Raw genomic sequence first — 17,843 nt, 5'->3', positions numbered from 1 at the left:
TCAGTCCCACGGGTGAATCAAGCCCTCTGGTCAATACTGTCTCCCCTCACCCCACCCCAAGCCCCCGCCCAGCCTTGTTCATATTATCTTTTATTTGTACAAATTAAAACCTTGTTTTCCTGTGCTCAGTCCGGCTTTGTGCTCAGTTCTACTTCATAAAGACTTGCTGGAGGAGGTCATTTTATTGTCTTCAGTGAAAAAAGCAGCAGAATTTGGGCAGCATTTGGGGGAGGGGGGGAGATGGGGTAAGACTTCTACATAAGTTTTTACTTAAAATATTGGTCGAAGGAGATCCTGGTGGTCCAGTGGTTAGGACTCTGTGCTCTCACTGCTGAGGGCCCAGGTTCAATCCCTGGCCAGGGAACTAAGGTAAGGCTGGGTACAGCCAAACTTAAAAGGAAGAACAATTGATTGAGTTCCTTATTCTCCTCCTTTCCCAAAGGGAGAAAGATCTCATCTGTAGTGTCTTGGGAATAGAGCAGACATGGGTTGTGCTGGGCTGATCTTTGTAAGCCAATCATAAAGATAAAGATTCACAAGGCTGCTCTCATGGCCCTTCCCTTGGGTTTTGGGCTAGTGGCCTCGGGCCATTAATTACTTTCCACATACATGGTAAGTTGTGTATGACAACTTGAGGAAAGTACTTGGGTACAGAAAGGGCTTTTAGAGGCAACTTTTAAATTCATTTATAATTTAATTATTTGCTAACAGGCTCTGAAGAACTGTTAGTACCCATTCTAGGATTACAAATATAAATAGAAGCCATCCATGCCCAACCTTCAATTTAGAGATGAGATGAGAAAGTACATCAAGAAAAGCACACATCTGAACATTTAAATGGTATGTTCAAAGATGACACCTTTAAGCTGATGGGGGAAAGTAGTTTAGAGTATGTGTGTGGGAGAAAGTGATGAGGGTGAAAGCCTAAGCCTTGGCCAAGTCATGAATGGAATTTAAGAGTGAAGGATAGGTAAGGAAGACGCTGGGACTCTTAAAGATGAATTACGGTTCTTCATTTTAGGAAGATCAGAGTGAAGATATGAGACACAGTGAGATGAGTGTTGGGAGAAAGAGCCTGCTTATTAACTGTTCCCGTCACTTCAGGGATGTGATGAGGCTCTGAGGCTAAAAGACCTTCTTCTGCCTGTTGCACTGTGGGCTTGTCTACACATTGGCAGAACAAAAAGTTCTTCACCTGCTATTCAAATATCAAATTGTTTATACTTGACTCTGAAAACATTCTATGCTACAGATTGAATCCAGACTGTGTTCCCTCTTTTAAAAAGCTACTAGACCAGAAGAGGTCCTTGGGTTCTCTCAGTTGGTGCCCCCAACTTTGTCCTGTCCTTACCACCCCCATCTAGAGTGAAGGAAAAGTAAAGCGAACTGATACTGTGACCGCTATGGCAACCTGTTTTCACTAACATTTCTTTACTGGGAACTTAGAGTTTGCTGTTCTCTCTGACGCCCGATCTTTTCTCTCAGTTCTCTGCTCAAGCCCCCCTTCTTCCCAATCACCTTTCTTAAAATATGGCGTTTTTTTCTCCAGACTTTGACCCTGCACATTTTCCTTGCACATCTTTCTCATGCTAGAGTATGAAAGTTCTACAAAGGCCAGGCCTGGAATAAATTTGCTTTCCAAGGCACTCAAAGATGTGCTGACAGGATGACAGGTACCCCCAAACTTACAAATGATCTAGACCATGAAAATGAGGGTGGTTGCTGAGGTATCTTTCATGCACCTCCCAGAGCCTCAGCAAGGGATCAGCAGCCTGTGTGCCCCAAACCCCGCCCCTCCCTAGTGAGGGTGGGTGTCTGAATCAGAGCCGATTGGCAAAGGGGCAGAGCAGGAGCTGTGTTAACACAGGGTGTGCTCTATTTTCAGATTCCTCACTCCTCCAGGCAGAGCTTGAGTAATCTTGGAAAGACTTCACCCATTAAATGGGGACACATACTCTCTATGTCATTAGGATTATTAAAAGTGAATCCTCACAACAAAGTCCACATAGTCAAAGCTATGGTTTTTCCAGTGGTCATATATGGATGTGAAAACTGGACCATAAAGAAGTCTGAGCACCAAAGATAGATGCTTTGAACTGGGGTGCTGGAGAAGGCTCTTGAGAGTCCCTTGGACTGCAAGGAAATCAAACCAGTCAGTCCCAAAGGAAATCAACCCTGAACATTCACTGGAAGGACTGACGCTGAAACTGAAGCCCCAATACTTTGGCCACCTGATGTGAAGTTCCAACTCATTGGAAAAGACCCTGATGCTGGGAAAGACTGAGGGTAAGAGAAGGGGATGACAGAGGATGAGACGGTTGGATGGCATCAATGACTCAATGGACGTGAGTGTGAGCAAACTCCAGGAGACAGGGAAAGATGGGGAAGCCTGGCAGGCTGCAGTCCATGGGGGTCTCAAAGAGTTGGACAGGACTAAGCGACTAAAAACAACACAACAATGTAAAGCAACTATACTTCAATTTTTAAAAAAGAGTCTAAGAAAAAAGTGAGTTGTGATGGTGTGTCAGAGGTGTGAAGGGCTTGAGGCCAGGAGGCAGTGCTATTTCACGTTAGAGTCTCACTGTGGTGTAGCTCCTTGGTTAGGTGGATATTAGGTTTAGGGAAAGGACTCGTCCACGATAGCAAGTCCTGAGGCTTCAGCCTCCTCCAACATCTTGAGTCTCAAGTCTCTTGTCATTTTTTACTGCTTTAACACAGCATGACTCTCAGGTCAAACCCAAATCCTGCCCCAATGCAGGGAGGCTCTTTCCATGTTGTCTTGAGTATTTAATAGTAAAAGAGAAGTTTGGTTTTCTTAAAGACAGTTTTCATTTTATTCCTCTGGATGAAGCAAAAATGGAGTTCTAACTCAGCAGCAAATCCTAATCATAAAGAAGTGTTTTGGATATAAGCGAGAGGAGAGTGACCAGGCAGGGAAAAGTAAAATCATACTAAGTACTAGTATTGATTGTTTTTACCAAGGCTTCTCTAGGAACACCGGAATTATGATGCAGGCAAGAGTCAGATTCGGTACTTGCCAGAAACTCAATATCTTTATGCTGTCTGCCTGGTGTTGACTTCTCAGGTGCTCAATTACTACCTTTTGAGCTGTCAGCTGACAAAAGTAGGGTTGCCATTTCTCTAGTCTGGCTTGGTTCCCTAAATCAAGTCCCCAAACTCATCTAGGCAATAGTTTTCAAAGATCTGATTACATGCGGCCAGTCGGGATTGAAATTTGAGTGAGGCGCAGTCCCAAGGAAAGACATGCACCCCCAAGGGGGGCCTGTGAAATGGGCAGCATTGGCGTCTCCTGGGAGCTAGTTAGGAAATCAGTTTCAGGCCTCCAGACCTACAGAATCAGAATTTGCATTTGAAAAAGATCCCCCAGGGATATACCAGCACACTCAAGCTTGGTTGCAAAAAGAAACCGGTGACTCCAGTACAAAATGGCAAAGAAAATGAATCTGTATTATCCCTTCCACTGCTAACACTCTGCATGTGCTGCTGAGTTAGTTCTATTATAGCTGTGTTGTCAGTGTTTGCTGAGCTCCTACCTCTGAACTGGCTACCATTCAGTTCAGTTCAAGACAGCCCTTCAATCAACCACTTGGAATTGGAGCCAGCCCTGCTGGAGATTTAGTCCAGCTCATTGTACACATAGCTGTCTACCTGTGATTTTAGGCAGCACTGTTACAAGAGGAAAAGATTTCTAGTCTCACCTCATGTGGAAACTGGTGCTTCTAGTTTTTTCAACAATAGACCTGGCTTTGCACAGAAAACAGCATGAGCCTGAAAATAAAGCAATCAAAGACTGAAGGGGCCCATTGGCTACTTTTAGTAATCTTACCCTAAGAGGTGCAAAGATCTGAGTGCTAGATTTCAGAAACTGTGTAGGCAGCCAGGAAATTGTTAGTAATGAATGCTTAAACTTCCAAAGGTTGTGCTGGAGACAGAAATGCTTCTGTGAGTATAGTGAAACTCTTGCTCTCAAATTTTATTTATAAATAAGAGATATATACACATGTACATTAGCCTAATGTGATTAACAGGTTCCATTTTGTTCCAAATATTTAATATATAGCTCTTTATGGCCAGTGTGAGGTAGCCAAGGAATAGAACAATACAGCATTAGTCCCTTCATTCTCCTTCTGAAGTCTAGAAGAGAAACTCTGGAGTGAGTGATAAAAGGATAAATCGTCTTTATACCTGAAGAAATGTAAATATGAGTTAATCGGGTTACCTCGTTCCATAAGAGTCACTAAAGCTGCTGGTATTTGCATGGCTCTATGTTTAAGAGCCTCCTTCAAATATAACCAGAAACATACTAGTCTCTTGAGAGTTTGCATGAAAATGAATTATACAGTGGGGAAAAATTAGTAATTATACTGATCCAGGGTCCACAGGCATTTCAGAATATTGTTGTTTCAAGGTGTTAAACCGGTTCTGAGCCTCCATTTGCTTATTTTGACATTATTATTAACAGGATGCAAAGTCACTCTATCTACGTCTCCAGCTAAAAGTATGAAATAAATGCCTGTCGCTCCAGAAGAGGGCCTTGATTCCTCTGGGGAGGAACACTAAACTCTTTAAAAAGAAAATCAAACCCAACTTGAACCAAGAGTTCAAGGAATCTAGTTTGGCCACAGAAAAGGAAGATCGCCCTCCAAACCAGTTACAGGAATGTGTCCCAGGGTCCGACTCTGAGTCAGGGGTTTTCAGCGGAAAGGGAAGGTCGGATCCTGGTGAGACAGGGCTGGGTCAGAGCAGGCTGGGGGTGCCACCTACACATCCGAGTCGCAGGGCAGCGCGCTGCCGCAGGGCTGAGTGCTGCGGGAAGACCCGCCGGGTTCGGAGTTTGGAGCCTTCTCCCCGTCGAGCACGTCCACCGGGTTGCTGTAGGCTCTGGGTGGGGGCCGGGGCATCGGGAAGCCGGCCTTGCGCTGGCTGGCGGGGCCCAGCTGATCAGGCCGCGGCCGGTGCTGGCCATCACTGTAGTACTTGATGGCCGGCGTGAGAGCCGGCTCCGGCCCGTCGATGTACACGGTGCTGATGCTGCTGCGGCGCGCGCTGCTGGGGGGCGCCTTGCGGCAGCTGTCACAGCGCTCGGCGCACCAGGGCGCGAAGCTGAGCGCCAGCGAGAAGCCGCCCAGCAGCAGCAGGCAGCTGCCCAGGTAGCCCAGCACCAGGCTGTAGCCAACCTGCACCGTGACCGGGCTGGCCTGGGCCGGCAGGACGGTGCGATCCGCCAAGAAGTGGTTGTACCAGGAGACTGGGATGAGGCTCAAGAGGCCCGCGGCGAAGAGCACGACGCCCGAGAGGCCGGCCAGCGCGAAGTGGGGCTCGTCCCTCCAGCAGCGCACGCCGAGCGTCGCCAGCAGCAGCCCCAGGCCCGTGACGGCCAGCGACGTGACCGTCAGTCCCCGCGCCACGCGCACCGGCTCGGCGGCGAAGTAGCCCAGGTCGTCCCGCTGGCCGCACTGGCGCTCACGACTGCTCTGCTCGCGGCACATGTCCCACAGGCCCTGGTACAGCACCAGGTCCAGCGGCTGGTCGAGGAAGCCCTTCACCAGCCTCCAGCCGGGCGTCAGCGTGCTGGTCAGGGTGAGTAACAGCCCACAGGGCGCGAGCACCATGCCCAGCGTCATCACCACCGGCGTCCGCATCTTGGGTGGCGCACCTGCCGCAGGCTGGTGATCTCTAGCCCTCGCACCCCCAGAGAGCGCTCCAGGCTCCGGCTCCCTGAAGTCCGCACGCTCGCCACCGCCGCCACGCCCGCGCTCCCGCACTCGGTTCTCCTCCGGCCGCTCTTTGTCTCCAGCGCAGGACTGTCCGCTCTCGGCCGCGCGTCCTTAGTTTGCTCCGAGCGTCCCAGCCGCTCCGCCCTGCCTCCCGCCCGGCCGGCTGATCGAAACCAGTTCGCGGGCGAGTCTGATCGAAACCGCAGCCGGAGGTGTGGACGCAGCAGCAGCCGCCGGCCCAGCCCGTCCGGGTGGGAGGGGCGGGAGGGCCGGGAGTGGCAAGCAGGAAATTGCTAGGGCCCCTCCGGCCTAACCGAGCAAAGGTCGCCCCGCCCCGTCCCTCCGCTGGGCCCGCCGGCAGTGGGCGGGGAAGCAAAGGGGCGGTGCCACCCCGACGGCCCGGCGCTGAGCAGGTTCCTGCTTCTCAGCGGCTAAAGCTTTTCTCCGGTCCCTGACGGTCGACCGTTCACCTGTAGCCTGTCTTCCCTCCACTCCCTCCAAGAGAGATTCCCCGAAGTTTTGCGCTGTTAGCTTGCAGCCACTCGTGGCCAAATGGATGGAACCTCCCAGGGTGCGCTGGGCAGGTGTGCACCGAGGGTCCACTCGGTCGAGCAGTGTGTCCCAGAGTGTTGCACCTGTGTATTTTGTTTCATTTGCTTAAAAAACATGTCATACTCCGAATTAACCTTGATGCAAAAGAATCAAAGCGAGTGTTTCTGGGATGAAGAGTTCCTGAGGATTTTACTTTCTTTTTTTAGTCTCTTGAAAGATTTTGAAACTGACCAAAAAAAGAGAGGGGTGTGTGTGTCCTGCCTAGCGCACAGTTTTTTGGTTTGTCTAATTCTATAGACAAAGAGGCTTCCCTGGTGGCTCAGAGGGTAAAGCGTCTGCCTGCAATGTGGGAGACCCGGCTTCGATCCCTGGGTCAGAAAGATCCCCTGGAGAAGGAAATGGCAAACCACTCCAGTATTCTTGCCTGGAAAATCCCGTGGATAGAGAAGCCTGATAGGCTACAGCCCATGGGGTTGCAAAGAATCAGACACGACTGACTGACTTCACTTTCACTTAAGTCTATAGGGTCCTGAGACTTTGAGCTGTTTACAACTCTGTAATTTGCAGAAAACCTGTAGTGTCACAGGTGATTTTTGTCTGTAGTAGTGCAAATTAATTTGTCAGTAGAATGTTAATGATTATTACCCAATGAATATAGACCTGTTTGGCAGTGATTTGTAAATTCACTTTAGCAGGCCAGCTTGCCTATATACATGTGTACTCCTTGCACTGACCTTCAGATCGGCTGTAACATCATACTGGTTTCCTTAATAAGTTAAATAAAATCTCTGACACTCATTCATTTTATATTTGTGTAAGAATCATGATTTTACATTTTCCTAAAAATTATCCTTTAACAATGTTTTCCTCATTTTCTGTATTTCTTACAATGGAAGTGTGTTAACCTTTACAACTGGTTAAAATTATTTCTAAAAAAGCAAAGTTAAGCATTGGTTTGAAGTAATTTTGAACATTCTAGGAGTGGACAATACCAAGGATGGGTCCCTTGTTTTTTTTTTGAAAATTTTTAAATTCAAAAAATTGTGGTAAGATACACAAAAACAAAGAATTTACCATCTTAACCATTTTAAGCATACAATTCATTGGAATTAAGTATACTTATATTATTCTACCATCCCCATCAGCCATCTCTTGAATTTTTTCATTTCTCCAAACTGAAACTATTCATTTGTCAGTAACTCCCCAACCCAACCAATAAATTACCAACAACCAACCCTCCTACCCCTAGCCTGGGGCAACTGCCATTTTACTTTCTGTCTTGATGAGTTTGAATCCTCTAGGTATTTCATGCAAGTGGAATCATGCAGTATTTATGACTGGCTTATTTCTCTTAGCATAATGGTTTCATGGTTCACCCATGTTCATAAGCATGTGTCAGAATTCCTTATCTTTTTAAGGCTGAAGGTCCTTAAGGTTCTTAAAGGTCCATTGCAGGTATAGACCACATTTTGTTTATCCATTCAGCCTGTGACACACACTTTGGTTGCCTCCATTGTTTGGCTCCTACAAATGATCCTGCTATGAATAAGGGTATAGTAGTATCTCTTAGAATCCCTGCTTTCAGTTCTCCAGAAGTGGAATTGCTGGATCATATGGTAACTTTATTTTCAATTTTTTTGAAGAAATACTTTGCTGTTTTCCACAGTCGCTGCATCATTTTACATTCCCACCAACAGTACACAAGGGTTACAATTTCTCCAACTACCCCCCCACACACACTTCCTCATACCACAACTCAGGAAGCCTGGATTTCTCATTTTTTTTCTGGCGTGTTGTGCTCCCTTTTGCCTCTAGACTTGGGTATATGCTCATTTCTTTTCCTAGAGTCCTACCTGCCACTTCCCAAATCCAGTGCATCTCTCAGATCTTTGCTTAAATGCCATTTTCTCTGGGAGAGCTTCTCTATCCCATGGATTAACTCTTCCTATTGGACTTCCATACACACCCTCTTCTATTGTAACACTTGTCACAATTCCTTATTACTTGAATCATCTAGTTGTCCAGAGCAAGGATAAATTCTTTGAGGGCATGGGTATTGTTGTTTGGTTCCACCCTAAAATCTATCTTGATTGCCTGGCCTGAAGCAGTCATTCCACAAACTCATTTTCTCTCTTTCCCCTGTGTGTCCTTTCACACAGTATCCACACAATTCTCTTACAGATGGGTGCGTGGTCACAATAAACTGTTAATGCATTTTAGTAAAGTTGTTTATTATTTGAATTTTTTTTCCCCCAGCATAGAAAACAATGAGATTTAGGGTAGCTCCAAAATTTATGACACACACAAAAAGTGTAGCCTGTGCGGGTGATTTTCTGTAGTAATAAAAGATGATTGCATTAAATGCAGCATCTGATTCTAGACCTGGGCTCTTTGTTCCCTGTGCCTCTGAGTTCATCGCAAGGCTGAGTGAAAGAGAAAGCATGAATCACAGTGCGGCAAGGATGAATTATTTCTGAGATTAGTACCTGCTGTGTAAGACGATCCTCAGGCCCTAGAATAGCTTTCTTCTCTGCAAAGGGGCCTATGGTAAGATAGGAATCTGTTTACAGTGCCCTGTGGACAGAGAAGCCTGGTGGGCTACAGTCCATGGGGTCAAAAAAGAGTCAGACACAATTAGCAACTAAATAGCAACAACAAAGATCCCCAGATAAATAGGGGGTTCCCAGAGACTAATTCTAAAGTTGGTCCCCTGTTAGCCTACACAGGCTGGGTCTCGTTGCAAATTTGGGGAGCAAAGATCAGTATGCCATTATGAGGTATCCTCAGAGTTCCTTTATCAGGTCTTTATGTTTCACTCTATCCACATATTAAGACCCTGTTAATATGTTAGTCTTCCAATGGCAAATCCAGTTCAGTAAGTCATAGAATAAAAATTCTATGAAAAAATAATTAAACTCTGATCATCCTCTAGTTTTAAATAGCACCTGAAGTGAATGAAGACCACTCATGTGGCATTAGTTTTCCTTGATGACCTCTAGCCTGACAACTGGTTTCAAGCTTTGTGTGCAAAATATTGTAGAGAATAGATAACCTTGGATATCCAATTTAAAGTAGCCCCCCAGTTAGCCCAGTATCATATCACCCTAGTTTATTTTCTATATAGAACTTATCACTACCAAATATTTTCTTATTAATTGCATATTAACCTATTTATATTCTTTTTCTACCACTGCATTGTTAAGTTACAAATAAGTGCTTAGTACCCTGCTGGCTATATCTCAGCACCTGGAATGGTACCTAGCTCATAGGTGGTACTCAATAAATATTCTTAGTTAAATAAGTGAAAGAAATTTTGTAAAATCCTACCCAGTAAAAGGAAGACACAGCACACATCATTTAAAAAATCATAGTAAAATACACAGAACATGAAATGTATCCTCTTACTTATTTAAGTGTACAGTTCAGTAATGTTAAGGGCATTCACATCGCTGAATCTCCAGAAAACTTTTCATCTTGCAAGACTGAAATTTTCTACCTATCAAACAACTCTCCTGTCCTCCCAGTCCCTGACAACCATCATTCTACTTTGTGTCTCTGACTTTGACTACTGTATCCAAGTCATAGAAGTAGAATTACACAATATTTATCCTTTAGCAACTGACATTTCTTTGAGCACAATGTCCTTAAGTTTCATCCATGTTGTAGCATGTATCAGAATTTTCTTCCTTTTTAAGGTTTAGTAATATTCTACTGTATGTATAGACCAAAGTTCGCTTCAGTTCAGTTCAGTTCAGTCAGTCAGTCGTGTCCGACTCTTCGCGACCCCATGAATCACAGCACGCCAGGCCTCCCTGTCCATCACCAACTCCCGGAGTTTACTCAAACTCATGCCCATGGAGTCGGTGATGCCATCCAGCCATCTCATCCTCTGTCGTCCCCTCCTCCTCCTGCCCCCAATCCCTCCCAGCATCAGGGTCTTTTCCAATGAGTCAACTCTTCACATCAGGTGGCCAAAGTACTGGGGTTTCCGCTTCAGCATCAGTCCTTCCAATGAACACCCAGGACTGATCTCCTTTAGGATGGACTGGTTGGATCTCCTTGCAGTCCAAGGGACTCTCAAGAGTCTTCTCCAACACCACAGTTCAAAAGCATCAATTCTTCGGCACTCAGCTTTCTTCACAGTCCAACTCTCACATCCATACATGACCACTGGAAAAACCATAGCCTTGACCAGACGGACCTTTGTTGGCAAAGTAATGTCTCTGCTTTTTAATATGCTGTCTAGGTTGGTCATAACTTTCCTTCCAAGGAGTAAGCATCTTTTAATTTCATGGCTGCAATCACCATCTGCAGTGATTTTGGAGCCCCCCAAAATAAAGTCTGACACTGTTTCCACTGTTTCCCCATTTATTTCCCATGAAGTGATGGCACTTCACTTATTAATCGATGGACATGGGTTGTTTCCACCTTTTGTCTCTTGTGAATAATGATGCTAATAGTAAATCAATGTATTTATTACTGATTTTATTCAGCATGTGGTATCATCTTCCTGTAGTGGAAGAAAGTAGCACCAGGGAAGTCCCTAAAATGTTTTCATTACATCAACTAAACCAACAAATTGTTGCAAAATTTCCACCAGTGACATGAAGTATAATTGATGGTTAACCTTTTTTTTAAGACTGAAGTGCAGCTGATTTACAATGCTGTGTTAGTTTCAGGTGTAGAGCAAAGTGATTCAGAACCACTGAACTGCCAGGGAAATCGCCAGTAAATAAGTTTAAATTTATTCTATATCATTTCTGTGTGGTCATTGATCATCTAAAGCAAGCATCTACTTGCCATTCCTCTTTTACATATAAGAAGATATCACAGGATATTATGACACTTAAAAAGGAAAAAAAAATCTGCTTAAGTTATATCTTCTAGAGGCTTCTAATCTTTTTTGGTCTAGCATGAAGGTTGCTTCCTTTACAAAGTTGCCGATGTGTGGTGCGGGTAGGGCTGGTCCCAGGAATCAGCAGCTGTGCTTACATAGCCTGCTTTCCTTCAACTCTGTCCATTTCTATCTACTGTAGGGCAAAAAAAGATTTACCACACCATGGACTAGGTTCACTTAGGTCAATATTTCATATTATGAAACCTTGATTACTTTGTCATAGTATATAGACAAACATTTGAAAATTTTAGACATATTACAATGAAGATGATAATCAAAATTCATCTTTACATTATTCCCAGAATGTTTTTTCCCCTTAATGGTTAAAGCAGATGTACAATGTATGTTTAATAGACCACAAACAGGCTGTTTTGGTTATGCTGAAGTTCAAATTAAATCATGTATAAACCAGAATGACTTCCCCGTACCTCAACATGTGAAAATTTCTTCCACCACTTTCCCCTCTAAACTGCAAATCTCTCCATAGGAAGCACTGATGATCAGTACATTTTTCTAGCATTGCCAGAGTGGCTCAGTTGCCTGCTCAGGGTCCATTCATGTCCCTTGGTGCTAGGCCTATTTTTGTCTATACCCTGGCCTAGTTATCCATATTGGGGGGAAACTAATCAGACATGACAAACAAGTACAGAGGTATTCTGATGGAGAAATTTTATAGCTTATACTTTTGATCACTTATACCCAATTATCACACAAGAATGGTACATGTGCTTTTTTTAAAAATTAATTAATTAATTAATTAATTTTTATTAGTTGGAGGCTAATTACTTCACAACATTTCAGTGGGTTTTGTCATACATTGACATGAGTCAGCCATGGAGTTACATGTATTCCCCATCCCGATCCCCCCTCTCACCTCCCTCTCCACCCGATTCCTCTGGGACTTCCCAGTGCACCAGGCCAGAGCACTTGTCTCATGCATCCAACCTGGGCTGGTGATCTGTTTCACTATAGATAATATACATGTTGTTCTTTCGAAACATCCCACCCTCACCTTCTCCCACAGAGTTCAAAAGTCTGTTCTGTACATCTGTGTCTCTTTTTCTGTTTTGCATATAGAGTTATCTTTACCATCTTTCTAAATTCCATATATATGTGTTAGTATGCTATAATGTTCTTTATCTTTCTGGCTTACTTCACTCTGTATAATGGGCTCCAGTTTCATCCATCTCATTAGGACTGATTCAAATGAATTCTTTTTAATGGCTGAGTAATATTCCATGGTGTATATGTACCACAGCTTCCTTATCCATTCATCTGCTGATGGGCATCTAGGTTGCTTCCATGTCCTGGCTATTATAAACAGTGCTGTGATGAACATTGGGGTGCATGTGTCTCTTTCAGATCTGGTTTCCTCAGTGTGTACGCCCAGAAGTGGGATTGCTGGGTCATATGGCAGTTCTATTTCCAGTTTTTTAAGAAATCTCCACACTGTTTTCCATAGTGGCTGTACTAGTTTGCATTCCCACCAACAGTGTAAGAGGGTTCCCTTTTCTCTACACCCTCTCCAGCATTTATTGCTTGTAGACTTTTGGATAGCAGCCATCCTGACTGGCGTGTAACGGTACCTCATTGTGGTTTTGATTTGCATTTCTCTGATGATGAGTGATGTTGAGCATCTTTTCATGTGTTTGTTAGCCATCTGTATGTCTTCTTTGGAGAAATGTCTGTTTAGTTCTTTGGCCCATTTTTTGATTGGGTCATTTATTTTTCTGGAATTGAGCTTCAGGAGTTGCTTGTATATTTTTGAGATTAATCCTTTGTCTGTTGCTTCATTTGCTATTATTTTCTCCCAATCTGAGGGCTGTCTTTTCACCTTACTTATAGTTTCCTTTGTTGTGCAAAAGCTTTTAAGTTTCATTAGGTCCCATTTGAAGAATGGTACATGTGCTTTTAGCAGTAAATTTAAAGCCAGCAGTAATACACATCATGAGTAGTTATACCCTGTGACAACTTCCCTAGACAATTTTTCCCATCCTAAACATTGGGGTCAAAAATATGGTTTGAAGCAAAGCAATCACTTTCCACTAGAATTCTTTAAATTTCTTATCCATTAGAATTCTTTTATGCTTTCCATATAATTTATCATATTAAATAATCCTAGTTGCCTTAATGATTCTTTTGAGATGCCTAGGGGCCCTTTGGAATACTCAAAGCTAGAGAAAGAAACTTACAATCTTACAAAAGCAGCCAGGTATTCCCCATCCAAAAACAAGCAGCTCTAAGACAAAATTATCATCATTTTTCCTCACAAAAATATCTCCATTCTTTGTATCTTCTCTGACCAACAACACATATCCTACTTGCTTTACTCACTGAGATGCTTTCCTTGTCATTTTTAGTAGCTTTAATTACATATGAAAAAATTTTAACATTTAAAAGCCTTAACAAAACCAAGAAACAAGTAATTAAACTGTTATACCAGAATTTACTGATTGGCAAACTTAGAACATATTTCATAACCTCTAAAAACTTGCACTTTTTTCTCATAGCATAATTTCTCTTTAATGTGAAACAAGATGTGTGTTTAATAATCCCAAACATCTTTTGAAATTCTACTATTTAACTCAAGCCTAAAGTCCCAGGCAAAGTGGGATTGTCTGTATTTCAAGGACATGATAAGAGTTAACGTCAAGCTTTCTTCTAGGCTTATTTTTGCTGGTGAGAATCCTGAAAACAGCATTTTATCAAGCTAGCTTTCTCTAACTACATATACAAAAAGAACCAGTGTTGGAATTTCAAAAGAGTTTCATCTTAAGCAATCTTCTCTGGAGTTTCAAGAATACTGTTGCCATACATTGTTTACAAAATCTTTCTATTTCTTTAATTGTAATTTCATAGCTAAAGCTTTTCTAATGCATTGAACCTGAACTTCCCATTTTACAAAAGACAACAAAGATACTGATCACATAAATGGAATACATGTTCACACACCAGAAGATAGAACCATCACAAATCTGCCAAGAGAATAAACAATATTGAGTCCCAAACAGACACCTCCTCCACAAAAATGGCCCTCCACATAAGACATACATCAGAACCAACCGGCCAAAATGACCAATAATAACACTTTGTGCTCACAATCATCAACAATAGATAACCCATCAGAACCAATTGGCAAAATGCTCAAATGACATTCAGTGTTCACAAACAGTTCTCAATGGTAGACACCCATCAGAACCAACTGTAAAATGCTCAAAAAGCACCTTATGCTCAAAAGAGAAGTTTGCCCAAGTACACACAGATGGACTTACTTGGGTGTGGAGCTTGTCAGCTTGTCCAGGCGCATGTTTCCGCTCCACCAAGGAAATGTGTATGTTTGCAGCCGGTGCCAAGCACAGGAGACTGATCTGGATCCTTGAAACAAATGGTATACCCCAAAGCCCCCTCTTGGGGCCAGTGGGCCTTGAACAGTGAGTTCCTTGCAGCCATCCTGGCCATCATGGCCACGTTCTGACAGGGGAAAATGCTGGGAGACCAGTATCGCGAGAGTACAGCCTCACGTTGGGCGCCAAAGTCTATTAGCGAAAGTGGGTCCAGCTGCTCTCCACTTAAAAGCCAATAAAGAGCCAAGACTGATGGAAAGGAAAGTTTGCTTTATTTTGCGGGCCAGCAACCTGGTTGGAACGGCAAACTCTTGTCCAAAGGCGGACTTCCCTCACCTCACCCTACCATTCACAGTCAGTCGAAAAGAGATTTTATAGACAAAGGAGAGAGGCTACATGCAGAAACAGCACAGTCATCTTGAAATTGGCCATGTGGTCATCTGAGCAGTTTCATTTTGATTGTTTTAAGTACAGTTAATCTTTAGTTTCAGGGTCGGTTTATTCTGTTTCTCTTAGGCCATTCCCATTTCTCTAAATTACGGCAGCTTATGACATGGCTGCAGTCTGGTTATCATGAGGTTAACTTCTTCAGCCTGGTAGGGGTTTCAATATCTACAAAACAGCTCAAAAGACATGGCTTAGGATATGATCTACAGCCCTTGAAGAGGAACTAAAGGTCCTCGAATTTACTTAATGACTAAACTATTATTATTTGGTCTCATTTGACTGTTTCCCTCTATTTCTACATTTTTTCATTTCTCTGATTAAATTTTTCATTTGGCTAAAGTTTTCTACAGGCAAAAGGTAGGTTGAAGACATGAGGCAAAGGATCATAGGGTCCTGCTCTGTTTCATTAGGACAATTCTTTCTGTTCTTGTGGCAGAAAAGAGGTTAATATTTCATATCTCTCTGGTGAATCAATAAGAACACAATATTGCAATGAAAAATGGGCAAAGAAAATGTACAATCACAGAAGAGAATAAATATCTATTAAGCACATTTAAAGTGATCAACTAAATGACCTTTTTATTCACATAAATGCAAAATAAAATGTGCATGACCATTTTTTCTCCTTTTAAATTGGACACGTTCCCACATGCCACAGGTAGAAAGATCCCACATACTGAAACCTAAAAAAAAAAAAAAAAAGGACCACAACTAAGACCCCAAGCAGCCAAATAAAACATTAAATAAATAAACAAATTTGACAAATTAAGGGGAAAAGATGCTATCAGTTTTGGCTAGATTTGGAAAAGTCACTAGAGGAAATGTAGTGTTATATTTCACAAATAACACTGCAGTTTGTTTTGAAAGCTTTGATTATGTGCCTTCTCTTTGATTTTTCAATTAGCTTTTCAGGTATTTTTCTCCAAGGAAATAAACAGTATGTGGAAACGTTTAACTATAAGCATATTCACTGTAGTGCCATTTATAATAAGCAGATTACAAAATAGTACTGTAGCATGAAACCAATTAGGTTAAAAAGAAAGTTTGTGCATAGAAAAATACTAGAAGAAGATATACCAAAATGTTAGCTGTATTTGGAGTGATAGATTTCACAACCATTCTTTATTTTCTTTGAACTTTTATACATTTTCAAAATTTTCTTATTCTAGGTTTTTAAAAGCATTTATTTATTTTAATTGGAAGATAATACTTTACAATATTGTGATGGTTTTTGTGATACATTTGTATCAATCAGCCATGGGTATACATGTTTTCCCTCCATCCTGAACCCTCCTACCACTAGGCTTTTTTAAATTTGAAGATGACTTTTAAAAATTCATGGCCAACTAAGTTTCACAATTTCTCTAACTTTGAAGTCCAGTCCCACATTCTTATGACACAAATTTTTCTTCCATAGTTGTGAGTGCACAGTCTTTTATGGCTATAATTAGGCCACATGTGAAAAATGGGAGAGAGCAGAGTTCTGTCACATCGTCATCCACAGAAATGTACACACAATAAACAATATGAACATACACCAGAAAGAAAATTGGGTGGTATTTTTCCAAGTATTTTTCATGTTTATACATGAAATAGAAACCCTCTTTGAAGTGAAGTGAAAGTCGGTCAGTTGTGTCTGACTCTTAGTGGCCCCATGGACTATAACCTTCCCAGGCCCCTCTGTCCATGGAATTCTCCAGGCAAAAATACTGGAGTGGGTAGCTGTTTCCTCCTCTAGAGGATCTTCCCAACCCAGGGATCGAAACCAGGTCTCCCGCATTGCGGGTGGATTCTTTACTGTCTGAGCCACAGGGAAGTCCAGAAATACTCTTTACCCAGCAACAAACAGCAAGGGCAAAATTCAGCATATAAATCAGTCATGAGTTTCATAATTCACATTTGGCTTTGACTTCGAATTTCAAACTTACATCAATATTTGGGAAATATGTTGTGGACTGGTAAGTAGAGAAGCCATACATCCAATTTTCTCATTTTTGCATTATTTCTTCTTTTGGAAGATCATTTTTATTAATGTCGTTCATAAAAACAGTGAGGATGGTATATTTAAAAGTAGTAAGAAACATATTTTCCCTTTTTCTTCCTGGAACTCTGAATAGACTTTCCTGTGGTTGCTAAGCAGATAGGACAACCCTATGATTTACCCAGTGTTATGTTTATAATGTCATGCTATGTGAATTCTAAACACATGTGAAGAATGCATTGAATCTAATAGCACAGGCAAAGACCATACTCTGCTAACCCATAAACTTAAGTTAGAAAGTTTAGATTAAAAGGGAAATTTCAGCTTAAAGATACCAGATAGAATTATAGTGGCTGTATGGGGAACTTTTGCTACCTCCCATAAGATTTAATTATATTTGGATGAAGTAAAAGTGAGTAAATTTAACAAGAAGTTGTTTTGACTGAAAGATCTTCCAGACTTGGAAATGAAAAAAGGGGCATAAAAGGTGTCTCCCTCCTGATTGGAGGACAAAATAACCCCTTTGCCTGGACATTTGCAGAACGTATTTGTTCTCTGACAGGTAGAAATCTGTAGAATTGTTCTGGAGAATTATTTGTCCTGTTTCATTCCTGTGGACAGCTATGTTTCACCTCAGCAGACAGAAATGGGGTGAATTTCACTGAAATAACTATAATATGAGAGATAAAGGAGTTATATACATCACTAACATCTAGAAGACGATCGAAACATGCAGAAGTGTATTATATTCACTTTATGGTTGGTGTGAGATTTGTTTAGTATCTAGAAAGCAAATGTTTAAAAATAGAGACCTTTCTAAGCATAAGCTTTTGAGAATGATCATTTTCTCCTCAGTTCAGCATTCCTTTCCACCTCAATCTTGT

General features: G+C 42.3%; 1 protein-coding gene and 1 non-coding gene across 2 annotated transcripts; one reads left to right on the top strand and one right to left on the bottom strand.

Moving 5' to 3' along the window:
• Positions 1 to 291: 291 nt before the first annotated feature.
• TRNAE-CUC (transfer RNA glutamic acid (anticodon CUC)) lies at positions 292 to 364 on the top strand. Its single transcript has one exon. It is a non-coding gene; the product is annotated as a tRNA-Glu (tRNA).
• Positions 365 to 3,979: 3,615 nt separating this feature from the next.
• On the bottom strand, positions 3,980 to 6,976 carry CLDN23 (claudin 23). Its single transcript, XM_061134578.1, has one exon. It carries the CDS (start codon positions 5,661 to 5,663, stop codon positions 4,782 to 4,784), a length of 882 nt encoding a protein of 293 aa, XP_060990561.1. The 5' UTR covers positions 5,664 to 6,976; the 3' UTR covers positions 3,980 to 4,781.
• Positions 6,977 to 17,843: the final 10,867 nt, after the last annotated feature.

The sequence above is a fragment of the Dama dama genome, chromosome 32, assembly GCF_033118175.1.
Source record: "Dama dama isolate Ldn47 chromosome 32, ASM3311817v1, whole genome shotgun sequence".
In the NCBI taxonomy this organism is placed as follows: Eukaryota; Metazoa; Chordata; class Mammalia; order Artiodactyla; family Cervidae; genus Dama; species Dama dama.
The sequence above is the reverse complement of the archived record's forward strand: the minus strand, read 5'-3'. Positions and strand labels throughout refer to the sequence as shown.